Source organism: Papaver somniferum, chromosome 10, assembly GCF_003573695.1.
Source record: "Papaver somniferum cultivar HN1 chromosome 10, ASM357369v1, whole genome shotgun sequence".
NCBI lineage: Eukaryota > Viridiplantae > Streptophyta > Magnoliopsida > Ranunculales > Papaveraceae > Papaver > Papaver somniferum.
The window spans coordinates 122589588-122609869 of record NC_039367.1 but is presented as its reverse complement, the minus strand read 5'-3'; the positions used below and the strand labels follow the sequence as shown (position 1 = coordinate 122609869).

At 37.5% G+C, this 20282-nt stretch overlaps 3 protein-coding genes across 3 annotated transcripts; 1 reads left to right on the top strand and 2 right to left on the bottom strand.

Moving 5' to 3' along the window:
* Nucleotides 1-3051: 3051 nt before the first annotated feature.
* Nucleotides 3052-3609, bottom strand: LOC113316169. The gene has a single exon (XM_026564388.1). The coding sequence runs from the start codon at nucleotides 3607-3609 to the stop codon at nucleotides 3052-3054; it is 558 nt and encodes a 185-aa protein (XP_026420173.1).
* A 50-nt stretch (nucleotides 3610-3659) lies between these two features.
* LOC113316168 lies at nucleotides 3660-6090 on the bottom strand. Its single transcript, XM_026564387.1, has 4 exons — nucleotides 5589-6090; nucleotides 4877-5396; nucleotides 4153-4319; nucleotides 3660-4066 (listed from the first exon to the last, which is right to left on the bottom strand). The coding sequence occupies exons 1-4, from the start codon at nucleotides 6088-6090 to the stop codon at nucleotides 3660-3662; spliced, it is 1596 nt and encodes a 531-aa protein (XP_026420172.1).
* Nucleotides 6091-14985: 8895 nt separating this feature from the next.
* On the top strand, nucleotides 14986-19643 carry LOC113318872 (transcription factor UNE12-like). Its single transcript, XM_026567154.1, has 7 exons — nucleotides 14986-15928; nucleotides 16079-16219; nucleotides 16837-16959; nucleotides 17183-17248; nucleotides 17813-17878; nucleotides 18522-18599; nucleotides 18792-19643. The coding sequence occupies exons 1-7, from the start codon at nucleotides 15533-15535 to the stop codon at nucleotides 19020-19022; spliced, it is 1101 nt and encodes a 366-aa protein (XP_026422939.1). The 5' UTR covers nucleotides 14986-15532; the 3' UTR covers nucleotides 19023-19643.
* The last annotated feature ends 639 nt before the right edge of the window (nucleotides 19644-20282 follow it).

Here is a 20282-nt window from a genome sequence, read left to right as displayed (position 1 = left end):
CAGTCATTTGATGTAGACTCGGAATGTTTCGTATTGATCTTTCGATCACTTGAAAATTGCTTTGAAGCTAATAGTTTGTGTGAGACAACTATTGTCATCTTCTAAGAATGTTTCAATGATTGAAATGAGAGTTTAGAACAATTAACCATGATTGGATATAGCACAGTATGCGTACTTGTATGCTAACTGTTGCAAGCTATTCCAAGTCTGGGAACCATAGTATGCATACCCGTATGCGTACTGGTTGGTTAGTTGAAAGTCTGAGAACTTAGTATGCATACCCGTATGCGTACTGGCGTAAGTTCAAGTCCGGGAATTCAACTGAGTTTGGTGGTGTACGACAGTATGCGTACCCGTTCGCATACTGGCGAACCCAGGCAAAATCCGGCCACTTAGGTATGCGTACCCGTTTGCATACTTGAGTAGTTTATGTTCTTAAATCGGTTTGTTCATGAACTAATACATTTATAAATTAAGGAATTCAATCTTTTGCAAATCGGGGATATAATGTTCATGAATTGATTCGAGTGAATCAAAATCGATTTCGCTTCAATTGTCTTGTATACTTCTATGAGAATATAAACAATTGAACAACTCTAGAACTAGTTTCATTTGAATCATTTGAACTAGTTGTATTAAAATGAACAAGGTTGATATGAAAGTGTTCATATGGCCAACTTCGGTTAACTATTGTTGAGCCAACAAGGTGTATACGTTTAGGTACGGTTACCCATATCTAAATGAAGTCACTTTTCATTTGTGTTTAACAAGCTAAGTTCGATATAACGGTCGAAATATATTAGCTTGAGTCTAATCAGGTTTTCATCTAACGGTGAATATTGAATGCTTTGTTACCAAGTTAACATTGATTGCAAACCCTGATTTGAAGACTATATAAGTGAGAACTCTAGCAATTGGGAAACCTAATCCCCACACCTCCCGTGTGATACTAGTTGCGACTAGAGTCTATTCTCCTTTAACCTAGGTTTTTCTAAAACCATTATAGGTTAATGACTTAAAGACTTCATTGGGATTCGTGAAGCCAGATCCAACTATTTTCTCTGTAGTTGCGTATTCTGATCTTACGTTTTGATAGACTATATAAGGGAGAACTCTAGCATATGGGAAACCTAATCCCGACACTCTCATGTGTCCTACTTGTAAACAAGAGTCGATTCTCCTTTAACCTAGGTTTTCCAAAACCATTATTAGGTTAACGACTTGAAGACTTCATTTAGGATTCATTATGCCAGATCGAACTATTTTCTCTGTAGTTGCGTATTCTGATCTTACGTTTTCTATCATATTGAGTTTTATCTTCTCTAAGATTTACTCGAGATTTATCTCCGATAGGTGATAGATATAAAAAGTAATCACAACAGTTGTTCGTCTCAGGATCTTGTGATTCCGCAGTGACTTCTTCTGTTAATCAGTTAGGTTATTGTGAGGTGACTAATATTTCTAGGCTGCTCTTCGGGAGTATAAGACCGGATTATTAGTTGAGTTTCATGTTCACCTTGATTTATCTAAAGACGAAAACAAAACCAGAATAGACATGTATGTGGGAAACAGATTTTTTTATAAGTCTTCGACTTTGGGTCGTAGCAACTCTTAGTTATGGGTGATATCAGCTAAGGGAAACAAGTGCGCAGAATCCTGCTGGGATTCAAGAGGCGTAAGGAACGCGACTGTACCTTAATCGGTGTGAGACTTGGTTAGGGATCAACTACATTCCCATTCGAATTTAACTTGTAGTAGTCTAGATTTTGTAGCGGGTTAATACAGTGTGGTGTTCAAATCTGGACTAGGTCCCGAGGTTTTTTTGCATTTGCGGTTTCCTCGTTAACAAAATTTCTGGTGTATGTGTTATCTCTTTTCCACATTATATTGTTTATATAATTGAAATATCACAGGTTGTGCGTAGTTCAATCACAGTTGATAAATCCGACCTTGTTTGTTGGATAGAACTTGATTGACTCTCGGACATTGGTCTTTGGTACCATCCGAGTTATTCTTATATCAATCAGTCTCACGGATTTCTATCTAGTTGGTTTACTGATTTTATTGTGAAAGAGACAAAGCTCTTTGGTATCTTTCTTGATTGAGTTTCGCTTATAAGTTGGTGATGTCGGAATTATATTGGAGTTTAGTCCATACAGATTGCCGAACGAAATATTGGGTGTGGTTGTTATACCCCCGTGTTTATCTTTCTTTACCTATACAAATATATTCCAACGGAAAAAAAATTGGAAAAAGAAAAAACGGAAACTGAGTTTCCGTTTGACACGATTTACACAGAACTCAGTTTCCGTGTCATGTAGGAAAGGGATAAAAACAGACCATAGTGAAGCTGTCTTGTGACCCATATCCATTCCCTACATATGAGGGATAGGGAAGGGATGCCCGCTCCCATGGTGCTTGGCCTAAGCATTCTTATTGATATATGACATTGCGAGTATTTGATTATGATGACGATGATGATGCAAAAAAAAAAAAGTTCCCCCTCAAATCAATTCAGTTCTCACTTACTCGAACTCTCCTCTCTCTCTCTCTGGAAGCCCGTTGTATAACAAAGTGAAAGTAGATAGTTTCTTTCCAAGTACCAAACCATCTCTCTCTTCATAGTACAGTCTCTTCATCTCTCCCTCCCTCGCCTCTCATCTTTTTGTTCTTTTTTTGTATAAGTAAAACAAAAAACACTCTCACAGAACTTCAAAATCCACTCTGGTTTATCGGGTGATGGATCTGTAACCCGTTTTACAGACGCTTTTGGGTTTTCTCAAGAACCTTCTCTTTCTTACAGTGCACAAGTAGAGTGCACGTGGGTTGCACGTCGGCATAATTCGCTATACCATGTTCAAAAAAAATATGCCGCTATAATAAAATGTTTCTCAGCAACATACCAACAGTAAATTTTTTTAATTTTTTTTCATTTAAAATTACATCAATCAGAAATACATCACCCAACGCTATCACATAATTTCAGAACATCTTGAAAAAGAACATTTCTGGTACACGTTCCAGTATTATCTGGAATAGCCCCATTCTTGACTAATACTTTTTTTGCGGTTCTTGAGACTCCCCTGGAAAAAGCAACATATAACTGTCCATGACTAAACACATGTTCTTGTAGGTAAACACCAACATGTGGTATGGTATCCCCTTAACAGTTAGGGAAAAACTTGCACGAACTGGAAACTGCTTTCGTGTAAGCTTAAAAGGAAGTTTTGAGTCTTTTGGGGGCTCCATGGGTATCCTCGGAATCAACACTCTCATCCCTGAGCAACTACCTGTAACAATTTTTGCACCGATGAAGTTTGTGAATAGTCTTCGACACAATAACCTTGTGCCATTGCAAAGCCCACACTTTGGATCAAGGTTTCTCAAGAGAATAATTGGAGCACCTATATTCAGTATAAGCTTGTGAGGAGGTAATCCACTTGGAGCAATACTGTTGACAAAATCTTCTGTCCACAATTTTTTGGGGTCATTTGTTACTGTGTCAAAGGAATGATACACTACCTCAGCTCCTGAGAAGATTTCAACAACTTTCTGATTGAGCTTTTCGACAACGTCATTCTTTGGAGTTATCAAGGCTCTCTGACTCATATAAACTTTGTCAAATGCATTCTCTTCAAGTCTTGGGAAAACCTCGTCAATCAATCTTCTACATCCTGCTCTCCATCCCATTCCAACACAATATCCTCTGGAAGTTTCATTATGTCTTCCATAACATAAGGCTCAACTCCATCTCCAATGCGAAGCCAGAATTCTGAGAAGTCTGGATCCAACCTTGAACGCATGTTTTCTTTGAGATGAATTACCTTTACATCCTTCCAGAATTTTGCATTGGTTAAGCATGCACTTATTGCCTGTGCTCGGGTGCCACGTTCAATTACAGGCAACACTTGACGAAAATCACCACCCAAAACCAAAATCTTACCTCCAAACGGTTGCTCGACCTTAGTTACATCTCTTAAAGTCCGATCTAAAGCTTCAAATGCATATCGGTTTTCCATTGTTGCTTCGTCCCAAATAATCAAGCTGGCCTTCCGAATGAGATCTGCTAAATCAGTGACAAAGGTATGTCACACGAAGATGTTAAGTCAGCTGGTACGGGTATCTTGAACCTAGAATGAGTGGTCCGCCCACCTGGCATCATGGTTGCAGCAATTCCTGACGTCGCCCTTGCAATTGCAATATGTCCTTCAGTTATTAGATAGGCCAGTATCGCCCGGTACAAGAAAGTTTTCCCTGAACCACCCGGACCATCAATAAAGAATATAGAATTTTCGCGGCGATAAACAGATTTCACTACCCTGTGTAAGAGTTAATACAATTATTACAAATCAACCCATATACAACAAAATACTGATATAAGTGTAATGAAATATTATAAGGTGTAATAAAACAACATTAAGCTTTACTGGTTACAACTTTACTCACTCCACTTAGTGGATCAGATGGGCTGGTACTAAGTTCACAGCTGGATAAATAGTTGAGATTATGGGAACAACAACACTACAAATGTTGGCTATGAAGAATGTTATAAGAATGAGTAACTCATACCATCAGTCGGTCATAATTCATATGGCTCCAATTCCATTTACTTAGTGACAATAATAATCAACAGAAAATGATTAAGTAAAACTATAACCCACTATTTTATAGGCATGCAGGTATGGCATCAATCTTACATTGACTAATGTCCCTAAAAAATTTTGGTGTTTAACCTAAGCTTTCTATGTTATCTTCCAACTGAACACTATACAGTCACCACTTTTCTTATTACTACAATCTCAAAATGAATGACTCGTGGCGAGTTTAACTTAGTAAAATTGTGATTACAATATGAGTATGTTGTAGCGAATTTTACCTGTCAAATGCATGCCTCTGGTCATTGTTTAGCCTGCCAATAACCGACAAATCTTCTGGAGGAATAAGAATTGATTTTTCTTCCATGACCAAATCATTTGTTCCTGAAGTACCTACGTCTTCGGTGATGGCTGGGAATTCATATTTCTTCATTAAATCTGGACCAAGAGTAAAAGTAAGTTCCCGCAACAGAAGATGAATAGCACCTTGTCCTGTGTTGGAACCGAGGTGATCTTCAATCAGGTGCGGAAGAAATTCATCCCACAATTCACGAACTCCGGTTGGGTTCCATAGGGCTAACAACGTGCAGAAAAGCCTTCTCAAAGACGAAGGCATCTGCAGTTGTGTTGCTTCAAGAAGTGTATCACGCATGGCAGTGTCACTTTCTAACAAACCAAGATGCTGCACCACTTCTCTGTACGTCGAAAAGGTAACAGAACCTACCTTTAGCAGGTCCTCAAAAGAGGTTGGGCCCCTTACATTATTCAGCAAAAGTCTCAAATAGTAATTGTCAGTGCGAGCTGAAACCACATTAACTCTTCCAATGACTCTGTTGTTACATTGCCGTCAATTCCACTGCCTTAATGACTGATCCCATACATAATGCTCAGGAAATTCCTTGTATAAAAGGGTTCTTGCAAACTCATCTTCTCCGTTTTTCTTAAAATAATCGGTAAGCTTTGTACGGGATGCATTCTCTCGCCGCAACACACCTCGCACAGTTCGCCCTTCGGAAAGTAAAATCTTTTGTTGATCCTTGAGATGTATTTGTAATGAGACAACGGGTGGAGAAATCTTATTCATCTGATACTTGTATATTCTCCAAAGAGCTTCTTGCGGGCAGACCCAGCGAGCATCTACAAAATGCTTGATCTCATCTTCAAAGCCCTTCTCGCTTGAAACCTCCATGCAGATACAATCTACCCCCTTCCAAACATACTTGTACAAATACTTCACAGATTTCACACTTGAGCAAACCTCAACATTTATATGGTAGTCGTACTTCTTTAAAAGCCATGGATTATACGGAACGACCCAACTGTTATTCACCACTTTCCCATTATGGAGTGTAACTTCTCTACCATCATCTCGCCTTCGATAGATTGGATATGAATCCCCGCCTTCAAGAGTTGCTGGTGAAAATTCCTTCGTAAACCGTTTCTTGCACTTCCCGTTCTTCTTACAAACACTATCAGTCGACAACGAACAGGGCATATGTATCATATGTTTCAGGACAGCCTCGTACAGCTATGGTTCAACATTCAGATCGGGTATTTCTGCTCGAACAACTGTATCATAGTCATCTGGGCTACGTAGCTTGTCTCTTTCATCGATAATGATAAGAATATGTGCATGTGGTAGACCTTTTTTTCTGAAACTCAATAACATGAACATGTGCAACAACCTTTCCTTGAACCCCTTTAGTGAATAAATCTGTCTTTAGTTCTTCAAACTTAGAATGAAAGACTCTCGTCGTCAGATCTGGCCTATCATGTGCTTGTTGCCCTGGTTTTAATTCCTTCTGGATCTCCTCCCACTTAGGATTTTTGGGTGCAATAATCAAAAACAAAGAAAAATCAAATAAGCAAAAATTATTGATACTTAGCTCCTTTATAATGGAAGTGATTGCTTTGACGAAACGAACAAGCTCCCCGTATCTCCGCAACAACAACAAGGCAAAACTTTGGAAAATAGAGTGAGTCACGTGTTCAACACGCTTTCCTTAAGACATTAGCGCCCGGCTACACTCAAGAGTGATGCTATAGGCCTCACAGGACGGATATCTTCAGGATAAAACACCCTAATACACCTACTACTAGCATATGTAGTAGATGCTCAACTTGAGCTTGGCAACTCCGAAAAAACCGTTAAGGAAAATCGCGAATGCTTAAAAAACGCTATAAAATATTTTCCCTTAGGGGTCCCTCTAAAATATAGAGCAACCCCTTTCCCATGATTTTACAAAAGTAGTGAATTTCTTTATATAATGGAATAAAACAATTTAAGAAGAGGAATTCCCCGATGTGGGGCTAAAAAGCTTATATAGTCTCTTAAAACAACTAAAAAGTGGAAACTCCACAATGTGGGACTAATAAGTTTTTCATTCACAAACAAAACAATAAATTAATTTTATTTAATTAAACACATTAAAATAATAATTAATAAATATTGTTCCAACAATCCCCCACATGAATGAAAACCTCAATAAAACATGAAAAACACAGATAAATCTTGGTAAGTCAACACCCAATCTCCATGATCCGGCTTGATCGAACAGACATATGGAACGTCTGTGTGTTGAAATCATACTAGTCATTTCAATGTCCTCTCCTTCACACAAAAATGTGTTGACCCCAGGGTCATACTATGGATTGCAAAAATCATATAGTATAGAGAGCTTTCATCTTTAGCTCCTCACAAGTGAGACTAAAGGTTCCTTTCACGAAAGTGAAAAAGCATGAACCAGTGAACACTTAGTGACCCTTAGGTACTAAGTTCCAGTAATACCAAAACCATCAAAAGCGAAAATCATATAAAAAACGCAGGAAATACCATTTTAGGCAGAGGTGTCCATGAGGTCTTGAACCTTTGCTTAGTGAGATATTACCGGAATTACTTGCTAGAGACAGTGAACTATGTCTTTAACTCCTAGCATTTGATGTAATTCGCGATACAATCACGGATGATATCTCCAAGGTTGCTGCCAAGCTCGTGCCGTTTTGTCCGTTTTGGCCCTGGACGTATCCTGTTTCTCAGAATGCTCTAGATAATCAGCTCATATTCTCACAGGAAGCGACCCACTTCCTCATTCAGATAGGTGAGTTTCCATAAAGAGTGTTACTGCTACACCCCAGTTCAATCTTAAATTGAAACTATAGAACTCATTAAGACTTATTAAAAAGTCATCCTCCACATGCAGTCACACTATCACGTCTACACCATAGGGAAGGGACATAGAATTAAAATCTCTGATAGTGTTTACCTTTACCCACCACAAATTAGTTGTCTCATTCGAAACCTTGATCATGGGATTTCCAGTCAGCAAGGTTGAGTATCCTTCATGGCAAGTTTAATATATGAGCTTAAGCCCCAACCCCCTCGATGCATTTTTAACTATCTCTTTGTACAAACCTTTCGTCAAAGGTTGCGCGATATTCTCCTTGGACTTTATCCAATCAATGGAAATAAGCCGATTGAGATTAGTTATTTCTTAGCTTTAACTATTATAGCTTGGCTAACACAATGTATAGATATAGCTGGCACAGGCCTATGCCAAAGAGGAATGTCTTCTAAAAAGCATCTTAGGCACTCGGCCCCCTCTCATGCTTTATCTAACGCAATACTCTCAGATTCCATAATGAATTGAGCGATATGTTTGTTTGGAAATCTTCCAACAACAAACCCACATGTTAGTTGAAACCATATCCACTCGTAGACTTAGACTCCTCTGAGTCAACTATCCAGTTTGCATCATAAAGTCCCAAGGACAACAAGATACCTTTCATAAATCAAAAGAGTATTTTAGGTACCATAATACTCTACTCAGTGCATCTGAATTCTCTTGCTCTGGACTACAATTATATCCACTTAACTTATTCACAATATAGGCAATGTCTGGACTCTTACAGTTCACTATATTCATCAGACATCCTATAACTTTTGAGTATTCAAGTTAAGATACTCCACTACCCTTATTTTTCTTGAGACTACAAGAATAATCGTACGAAGTACAAGCAGGTTTACAATCAGACTGATTGTATCTCTTAAGCACAACTCAACATAATGAGAACGACTAAGACTTATAAATGTTTGATTATCTTCTAATCCTCATCCCTAAGATTACATCAAAAGGGCCCAAGTCTTTCAAGTCAATGTTCTCATTCAGTGCATGTTTTTAGTGGAATTGATCACATCTATGTTTGTATCAAGCATATCATCAACATACAAGCATACAATTACACAGACATCCTTAACAAGTTACTTGTAAACATACTTGTCAGATTCATTAATTTAAATCCACTATCCATTATCACATGATTAAATTTTCCATGTCACTGTTTACGTGCTTATTGAAAACCATACAAAGATTTTTCAAATTACAAACTTTGTATTCACAACCTTTCACTACAAAGTCTTCAGGTTGATCTATGTAAATTTCTTTACCTAATTCACGGTTTTAGAAAAAGCTGTCTTAACATCCATCTGATGTATCTCTACGTTCTTTATGGCAGCAATAACAATTAGTATCTCAACGGAAGTAATTTCCGTCACAATTGAATTAGAATCAAGGAAATCTACCTTCTTTTAGTTTATAGCCTTTAGCTACCAACTTAGCTTAATATTTTTCCACAGTTTCATCTACCTATCGTTTCCTCTTAAAGACTCATTTACATCCCATGGTCTTACAACCTGGAGGTAAACTAGCAAGCTCCCAAGTCTGGTTCCAACGGACTGAGTCCATTTCACTAAATGAAGCTTCTTACCAGAATGGGGTTTCAGTAGATATCAAGGCTTCTTTACAAGTCTGTGGCTCAGACTAAGCTAGGCATGTTATGAAGTCGGTTTCATAAGAAGTCTCAAGTCTAATTATTTTACTTCTCTTAGGCTCAACATCAACTTCATCTTCCTTTAAAATAAGTTCTGACTATTTGAAATAAATCTAGGGGATCAACAACACATCTCTAATGAGGTACAGGTTTAGAATAAACATGTTCAAAGAACTCAGCATCCCTAGATTCCATAATATTCACACCAATGTCAGAAAAAATCAGAACACACAACCAAAAATCTATTTGTAGAAGTATACTCAATATACCCTATACGAAAACACAATCAACATTTTTGGTTTCAATCTAGTTCTTTTAGGAAGAGGAATTACAATCTTAGTCAAACGCCCCCACACTTTGACACATTCATAAGAAGGTCATCTACCGTTCCATATGGAGTTTCATCTGATTCTTAAAAGGGTACTTTATTCAGGATATACTAGTTAAGAGGACTGCCTCCCCCCACAAGGCCGCAGGTAATCCTGAACTAATCAACATGGAAATTATCATCTCCTTAAGGATACGGTTGTTATGTTCAAGGCTTCTAATTGGTTTCCAACTTCAAGTTTATACATCTTAAGGCTTCTAAGGCGTCATCCTTATCCTAAGCAAGTATACAAGATAGTACCTCGTACAATCATCTACGGAAGTTATAACCATCTTTTACCACAGTGGTTTTGGGTTGAACTCATGTCAACTAGGCCTAACTGAATTAATTCTAAAGGCTTAGAATTACTCTGAACATTTGTGCTAAAAGATTTTATAGCATATTTTGATTCTTCACAGATTTCACTTTTGTGTTCAAAATCCAAACTAAATTTGGGTACGAAGCCTATGCTAGCCAGTTAAGCATTGACTTATAAGTTTACGGTTCCAAGTCTACCACGTAAAACAATCAATCACACAAAGATCACAAGAATCAACTACGTTCACATCATCAGTTTTTCCGTTAAGCTTATATAGACCCAAAGTCCTATAACTCTTGCTTAAAAAATCACTGCCTAGTTACAACAAGTTTTCCAGATTCAATTAAGATCTTAAATATTTTTCCATCTACAACAGAACAAGATACAAGATTTTCGCATATGCTCGGAACATGAAAACTTCATTCAATGTGAGAATATTACAGATATGAGCTTCTGCTCGACCTTTTCCTTTTATGCAACCTCTATTGCATATGAGTTACTCAATAAGAGTTTCTCGACATCCCCTATCCTATGATAGGAGGTGAACAGGTCTCTGTTTCAACAAACATTCTTGGTGGCTCCAGAGTCCACCTACTGGTCTCTCACATTGGTTATTAAAATAACTTCCGACATCATGCCACCAAACTCGTTCTAGTTTGTTTCAACTAAATTAGCATTAACTTTCTACTTATTAAGGTTTTTATGTTGTCTACAATTTACTGCCGCGTGGCCAGGAATTTTACAAACATAACACTCACCCTTAACTAAAGTAATTCCGGATTCAGGTTTACGAAATATACCTTTATCATTAAGACCATGCTTAGAGTTGCTTTCGATGTTCTCACCTTTGCCATCTTTGGAAGATTTGTTTCCAACCACATGCGGCTATTAGCCATGTCCCTCGGAGATGACACCTTTATTCACAAATCACAATTCCAAATCAGAAAGTAAAATATGAGTTTTGAAGATAACATCTATATATACAAACTTCGTTTGAATCAGCGTTTCAAAAAACTCATGGTTACCCCACAAAAATTAATTTAGTTAACAACAATTTTCTGCTCGTCAGAATTTTTAAGAAACGTTTTTCTGTTTTGTAAAATATCAAAAAAATACTTTTACAACTCCAAAAATTCTGAAACTTTACGCGGGTAACTATCAGGATGTCTACTACGTTGTGTAAAAAGGGTTCATCGAAATTCCTTCTAGATTAAAAGATAAAATTGAAACTCTACATCTGACCAGAAATTCGTTTTTGTTTTTCACTCCACAATTAACATCCATGATTCACAAACCAATCAATCGTTTTCGATTATTACAAATACTAATGTCTTAAGATTGTTGGGTGCAATAATCAAAAACAAAGAAAAATCAAATAAGCAAAAGTTATTGATACTTAGCTCCTTTATAATGGAAGTGATTGCTTTGACGAAACGAACAAGCTCCCCGTATCTCCGCAACAGCAACAAGGCAAAACTTTGGAAAATAGAGTGAGTCACGTGTTCAACACGCTGTCCTTAAGACATTAGCGCCCGGCTACACTCAAGAGTGATGCTATAGCCCTCACAGGACGGATATCTCCAGGATAAAACACCCTAATACACCTACTACTAGCATATGTAGTAGATGCTCAACTTGAGCTTGGCAACTCCGAAAAAACCGTTAAGGAAAATCGCGAATGCTTAAAAAACGCTATAAAATATTTTCCCTTAGGGGTCCCTCTAAAATATAGAGCAACCCCTTTCCCATGATTTTACAAAAGTAGTGAATTTCTTTATATAATGGAATAAAACAATTTAAGAAGAGGAATTCCCCGATGTGAGACTAAAAAGTTTATATAGTCTCTTAAAACAACTAAAAAGTGGAAACTCCACAATGTGGGACTAATAAGTTTTTCATTCACAAACAAAACAATAAATTAATTTTATTTAATTAAACACATTAAAATAATAATTAATAAATATTGTTCCAACAAGGATTACATGTCATGGTTATGAAAAAGTCAGGCTTTCCGTATTTCTGAACCAATACCATGGCGTCATAATATCTTTGATGCATATCACGTGGGCTTGATGTATAACTTGGAGGCAGAATAACCCTTTGTCCAATATCACCTGCAAAGAATCACCATAATTTTAGAGAGTTCTAAAAGAGAAAGGAATGGACGGTCCAATTCAAAACCACCTGATTCTAAGGGAAGTTACTCTAACCTATATGTGTATACAGTTCTGAACTACAAAGATAATATTGAAGTAGGAGAAGTTGTAAATAAGTTACTTATGGAATGGAAATAAGAGGAATTTTAATCTACAACAGAAGTGACAGTTTCTGCAATTCAAAACTTCAACTAACAGTTTCACATTACTTCTGTAATGAGAAGTCGTCTATTGAAGTCTAACTTTAACTAGCAGTTTCACATGAATTATTGTTACCCGTGTTTGCATCTGCGGCGTCAAGAGCGCCAGAGTACCAATCAGCTCGAAATGTCTTTTGATTATCTCGAACCCATCTCAACTGCATTGTTGAGATCTTCACGTAATTATCGACCACGTATTGCAGCAGCAGCTTTCCAGCACGTAACAAAATCGAGTCATCGTTTTCTCGAATCTAATGACATCAGGTCAATTAGTGAGCAACATGCAGTCAAAAAATTTTAAGGCAGAGAATTCCCCAATTCAAAGTAAATTAACTTCACTTGTAGCATATATGCATAATATGCTCGACAACTGATCCTTCTAGTGTTATCCGAGAAAATTGTCAAATTCCATCCAAAACTCCCATAAAGAAGTAGCAACGGATATTGAAGTGGATCGTAGAAACATGTCGTGTTGGGTACATTCAGAAGTTGCCCAGAATTTGTTTCAACGATGATGTCCCTGAGAAGCACTTCACTCGGTTCTTCTCCGCCAACTAAGATAGCAGCTACTTGCGGTGATGTTGGCATGTTATATTGACGACGATACTGATAGACACATTTTTGTGTCTACTTTTTCCTCAATGTCTGTATTGTTGGAACTCTATTTTTGTACTAATATTGTGTTTTTATGTATTTTTAGGAAATAAACATTTTTGGAAAATTCGGCTCGAAAAGTTGATTTTGGCACCCGAAGGACAAGTGTTATTCGGGCTCTCGCTTTTGGATAAGGGGTAACCTAAGGGGCACCCCGGGTCACCCCCAAGGCATATGCTATTCGCACCCCAGTTCAGGATAGGGGGCATATCATCTTCAACATTCAAATTCGTGTTTTGGCGGGAAAACCATTTTCACTCCTGACAGATTTTCAATCACCAAAATGAGGGTGTTCTAGTGCGATTCAATCGCTGAAAATTGGTGAGAAGTTGTGATTTAACATGGAAAAGTTGTTGTGAGTGTTCTCTTAGCTCAAATTTGGCTAGAATTGGCTATCCAATTCACGGGCTCAAAACAGGTAAAACACATGCAGAAGAGTTTCTCTACGACTTCTGGAAGATTTTGTGTGTGTTCTGCTCGTGTTTCATGCATCGAGCAACCCTGTTGGAGCATGTGTAATCTAATTGGAGCGTGCTGGACCAGAGAAAACGCGTGAAAAGTTAAAACAAGAAAGAAAATATCCGAAAATATTTTCTTTCACTGCCGAGGATTTGTGGAGTTATGGAGGAGATTCGATGCATGATTCGGGTTTAAATAGAGTCCTTGGAGGTCATAGTTTGGGGTCGAGAGTTTGGGGTCGATTGAGAGACCACAGGGAGGTTGCAGAGGCGAAGAGAAGAACTGCAGGAAAGTTTCCTGCTGCTGTTGAAGAAGGAGAAGACGAAGAACAGACGCCCCAGGACCGTCGTTCTTCAACAGTGTCAACAGCAGCAGCTAAGTATCGTTGTTTTACAGCAGTAAACTTCTATCGTTGATTTCTGGACGCCTTTTGTGGGTCGTAGATTCACTGTTTTATACTTTTTCACTCTTTTAATCAAATTTTGAGCATCAATTATGTATTTTGAGAACATGATTAATATGACGAGTTAAACCCCAAGCACTGGGACGACGGAGGAGGCCGTGTTTCATCCATGTGGTAAATTAAATTAATTCTTTATTTACTTTTTGCACCAATTTTAATTGAATTAAGATTTTAATTAATTATTTGTGATTTTATTTGATGGAGCATGTTTAGTCTTAGGGATTCTTGATGCGCCATGCTCATAAAATACAAGTAATATTTTATAGAATCTACTTTGGCAAAGAATAGAGTTAATATTTGTTTTGTTTTGAACTATAATCGCCTAGAATTAAATTCTGAACCACTTGAAAATGAAAAATGGCCGAATCTTTAGTCCCAGTTTCTCGCACCAGTGTTAATATTTTTATTGTATATATTTATCTTTTTTATTAAGTTTAAAAAATTATCCTTCACAAGTCCGAGAGTTTGAACCTCATTACTACAACCCACGAAAAATTATAATCAGATACGTCGGTTGCTCTTTTATATCTAAATGAACATCATGCAAGTCATTACCTTGTGAAATCTGGGGAATAACACGTTTGTACGAGTTGAAATATCACAGGTTGTGCGTAGTTCAATCACAGTTGATAAATCCGACCTTGTTTGTTGGATATAACTTGATTGACTCTCGGACATTGGTCTTTGGTACCATCCGAGTTATTCTCATATCAATCAGTCTCACGGATTTCTATCTAGTTGGTTTACTGATTTTATTGTGAAAGAGACAAAGCTCTTTGATATCTTTCTTGATTGAGTTTCGCTTTTAAGTTGGTCCTATCGGAATTATATTGGAGTTTAGTCCATACAGATTGTCGAACGAAATATTGGGTGTGGTTGTTATACCCCGCGTTTATCTTTCTTTACCTATACAAATATATTCCAATGGAAAAAGAATTGGAAAAAGAAAAAACGAAAACTGAGTTTCCGTTTGACACTATTTACATGGAACTCAATTCCATGGTGCTTGGCGTAAGCATTCTTGGTGATATATGACATTGCGAGTATTTGATTATGATGACGATGATGATGAAAAACAAAAAAACAAAAAAAGTTCCCCCTTGAATCAATTCAGTTCTCACTTACTCTAAACTCTCCTCTCTCTCTCTCTCTCTCTCTGGAAGCCCAAGAAACGAGATGTATAACAAAGTGAAAGTAGATAGTTTCTTTCCAAGCACCAAACCATCTCTCTCTCTCCATAGTACAGTCTCTTCATCTCTCTCCCTCCCTCGCCTCTCATTTTTCTGTTCTCTTTTTGTATAAGTAAAACGAAAAACACTCTCACAGAACTTCAAAATCCACTCCGGTTTATCGGGTGACGGATCTGTAACCCGTTTTACGGACGCTTTTGGGTTTTCTCAAGAACCTTCTCTCTTACAGTGCATAGATACTCAGTCCTTAAAAAACCCTAGCATCATTTCTTGTTTTTCACTTTCTCAATCCAGTAGTAGTCATGGCTAATAGTAACCACCACCATAATCATCATCAGAATCATCAACAAAATCATCCAGAAGGATTAACAGATGATTTCTTTGAACAGATCTTGGCCATTCCATCTTACCCTGGAAACCACCATCACCAACACCAGCGTCATGATTCTTCAGGTTTAACTACAAATGTTGGAAATTTGGCGGGAACACCACCACCACCATCTTCATCTATGCTTTTACAACTCAACTCTGGGAATAGTAATATTTATCATCAACAACAGCAGCAACAAGGAAATCTGTTTCCATTAGGTTTAGGTTTAGAACAATCTTTAGGGAAAACTAGTAGTACTAGTTTCATGAAGCTAAATGAAGAATCATCAACAACTTCAGGAATGGGACATGCTTCATCTTCTTCTAATGTAAGTAATTAATTACTTCACTAGATTTTGTTTCCTTGTTTACTTCTTTACTTCATCAACCTCGTTTATGGTATTTCGGGAAAAAACGGTTTTGTGACAAATTTCAGATGAATTATATCGTTTTTTGTTTCAATGGTGGTCCTGAATCAGGATAACAGAGGAGGAGGGCTAGGAAATTCAGCTCATATGTCAAATTTATTTCCCAGTGCATTTGGAGGACATCATGTACAGCAGCAGCAGCAACAACGACATTCTGTGAGACCTACGCTACAATCCCATCAGGTTCATCAGGTTGGGTCCCACCAAATAATTTTTTATACTATCTATTTAATTTTTGTTTTATTCATAAAGTGTTTTAATTATTTAGTTGAAAGTATTTCAATGAACAAGATAATCTTTGTTTATGCAAGGAAAGTAAGTGATTATCTTGAATTGTAGTGTAATTAGTAATGCAATCCTATGTTAATGAAATGAGACTTGTGAAGATTTGTCGAAGAGTGGGTCCATACAAGGATTCACACGGGCGATTGTTCGATTGGTATTATTACCGCCTGTAAGGGTAATTGATGTCAATTTGGTTGAAGGAAGCTGACTGTTTCTTGGCCAATTGTCCTTATTGAGCTACAGAATTTCATTGATTTTCTTCCTGAACCACATTAGCTGATACTAGGATTAACCCAATTTGGCATGTATAAGCTTTGGTTGCATTAGCTGGTGATCAGATTCAAATGTGACATCAGTTGCAAAGTCATGTTGTAACATGGTGCAATTTGCTGTTTTTGTGGAAATAGTTGCACCCTTGATCTACTTGCTATAAAGTTATAATTTGGACTTCAAATTCTGTCCTCAATGCAAGAAACTGTGATGTCTATTTTTCTGAGGTTGGATGTATTTTTACATTTTTGCAGCAGCCTTTCCACGGGCAACCTACACCAGGTGCTGCAGGTACTGTACAACATCCACCTGCAATTCGACCAAGAGTGCGAGCTAGAAGAGGACAAGCCACTGATCCCCACAGTATAGCAGAGCGGGTAAACAACTGTTAGAAACTTGGACTAACAAATCAATGTGGATCTACCTAGCTACCTTAATATTTTGGTTTATAGATGTAACTACCGTGTTTCCAACTCTTTTGTCATTGATGACATCTTTTCCCCATTGACATCGGTTTTTACAAACATCTCGTGTATGTTATAGTTAGCTCTGGGTTCTATTCGCATTGCATAAAGAGTCTGGTTTTCTTCTTCGTTGCAGTTACGAAGAGAAAGAATAGCTGAAAGAATGAAGGCTTTGCAAGAGCTGGTTCCTAGTTCCAACAAGGTAACTCCTCCTACCGAATGCGATCATCTACCCCCCTGTGGTTTATGACTATAATATCTTGTCCTATGATCAAATGCATCTCTTAATGTTTGTGCTGAAAATTGCCAACTGATGGGTATATAGGCACTAACCCTCAATTTGTGCATATTGCATTTAAGCCCATGTTCTTTCCTTTTCACCAAACCAATTTGGCCACTTCCTCATGTATCAAGGAAATTATCGTAATAGACTATCACATCTTTCCTTAAAGCTAAAGTTGTATTGATGCATGTGGGTGAGTACCAGATATATATATGCGTACCAGTCTTTCTGACAGGAATAGTGTGGTTATCAGCCTTCTGAATATACATATAGTGGTTGGCGAGGATCTATTCTATAATGGAGTAGCATCCTTTCACCTGCTTAGATCGACATATCCTTACATTTTACCGTTAGTTTTTCCGTGGAGCCCAAATAAAAACTAACTATAAGTTAATTTTTCGGTCATTCAACTTGTACAATAATTTTATTTTACTTTTTTTTTTTTCAATTCTTAGGAGTTACGTCGTGTGTGTTATTCTGCAGACGGATAGAGCAGCTATGCTTGATGAAATTGTGGATTATGTCAAGTTCTTAAGGCTGCAAGTGAAGGTAAATCTGTCATCCCTTTGAGTTTAAAAGTTATACTACCTCCGTTTCAGGGAAAGTGATACCTTCACTTTTTCATTTTTGCTTAAAAGATGGGCCAAATCGAAAAGTGAAAGTGTCTGTTTCCCCGAAACGGAGGGAATATTATAAAAGAGCATCTTCTTCGTTATGTTCCTCCTAGTATGGGCTCATTTCTGTACATGGTTCAAACAAGTCTTTGCGAAGGCTCTTGTTCTTTTTTCAACTATGGAGGAGGCATCCCGTCAATTTGTCTTTGTCACTTTCACTATATTCCCTCATTCTAATTTGCACAAAAGAGCTTATGCATCTGACCTAGCATTGTAGCAAGATAATATCAATATGATGGATTTGCTAGTCACTTGCCATTTTCATGTATACACGTCAGTGAAGTTTGTCATGTTGTCAAAAAATCTTTGGCAGTTTCGAGATAAAAGTTATCTGGTTAAATGTTCCTAGTTGAACCAGAGAAGTCTGAAGCCTGAACTTTCAACTTATGGAAAATTCAAAATTGTCTCTTCCTGTCTTAAGTTAACAAGGAATATTCCTACCAAAAGAAACTTAAATAATTTTCTTACCTGAAGAAGCTTAATTGTGTTCTTACCACATTCTCTTATGAAATTAACAGGTCCTGAGCATGAGCAGATTAGGAGGAGCTGGTGCAGTGGCCCAACTTGTTGCTGACACCCCACTTTCATCAGTTGAGGTGAATAAACAGGAAGGATCTTGAGCTTACATTTAAGAATATTCTTTTAATATATTTGTGGATCACAGTTATGAATTGTCTAGTATATGCATCGATTGTGTTATTCAATCCTTGGTTCTTATGTAGTGTGCACATCTTTCACGTTTTCTTCTTTCCAAGTAACCACTAGTGCATTTCTCTGTGCTATTTTAGGGGGAGGCTAGTGATGGCGGAAGCAATAGACAAGCATGGGAGAAGTGGTCAACTGATGGTACAGAACATCAAGTAGCAAAGCTCATTGAAGAAGATGTTGGAGCTGCGATGCAGTTCCTTCAATCCAAGGCCCTTTGTATAATGCCCATATCACTTGCGAGCGCGATTTACCATACACAAACAGATAACTCTTCTGCCATCAAACCTGAACCAAATGCCCAAAATCAGTAGATCCACACACTCACCTACCCACACAGCCGGCCAACCAAGAAGAACACTTGCTCATGTCAATTCGTAACTCCACTTCCCATCTTACATACCCCACCTCTTCAGGTAAGTTCTTAGTTCTTACTCAAGTCTTGAGAGTGATCTAAAACCCTTGTTCATCCCCTTACTTTTTGACAATTGGTATCAAAGTCAGATGCCATAAGTTGGCCTTTTCACTGTTTCTTCACTCTTCTAATTTTGCTTCGTCCAAAAGATGTAATGTCATCACCCTCGAAAAGAAAAGGATAGAAAGGAAAAAAAGAAAAATTCAAAGCTTTTTCTTAGGTTGTCAAAGCTCTCTCGGGTATGTTCTTAAATTAATCAATGGTGGAGAGAGATAGTGGTGGAAGAAGGCCAAAGAAAATTTTCTTTTCTTTCTTTTATCGGTAAGGATTATACTTTACTTTTCTTTTTGTGATAGTGGAGAGAAGAGTGGGTCATGTAAAGGAGGGAAGAAATGGATTTTGAAATGACTCATGGTTGGTTTGATTGTTTAATATGTGAAGAAGGAAAGTTTGTGTTGGGATGTTTTCTTATTGTTTTCACAGTAAAATCATTAATACATGTTGACGTTGTTGGTGGCTTGGTGCTGGTGCTCTTAACTTGGTTATCATTCTTTGTTGTCGCGAGTTAGTGGGATGTGCTTCTAAAAGTTTTTTTTGACCTCTTTTAATAGATCCTTTTTCCAAAACTAGTGGCAAAACAACTAGGTGACCAACTTTGTGGTACAAAAAATTCAATCATATTATTTTTAATAAATTAAAACAGTTTTATTAAAAAGTGGCACAAAAATTCAGGTCAAATAATAATGAGCAAATTTAATTTTTTTTTACTTAAAAAAAGCTTAATATACCCTTTTTAGATTTTCTTCTTCTTCTCTCCTTTCTTCATTCTCCTTCTCCCCACCACCATTACCACCAGCAACAACAACAGATCTCCACGAACACCAGCAACACCTCCATCACCTCCACGAACACCTCCGTCTCTTTTCTATTGTTTTATTTTCAGATTTATCACCAACAGTAGCTCCGCCACCACCAAACCAGCCGTTATGTCCAGATCCGCCACCAACAACACCTCTATTTCATCCACGAACACCTCTTTCTCTTTTTCTTCTAGTTTTTTGTTCAGATTTATCACCAACAGTAGCTTCGCCACCACCAAACCACCTGTTATGTCCAGATCCGCCACCAATAACACCTCCGTCTCCTCCATTAACACCAT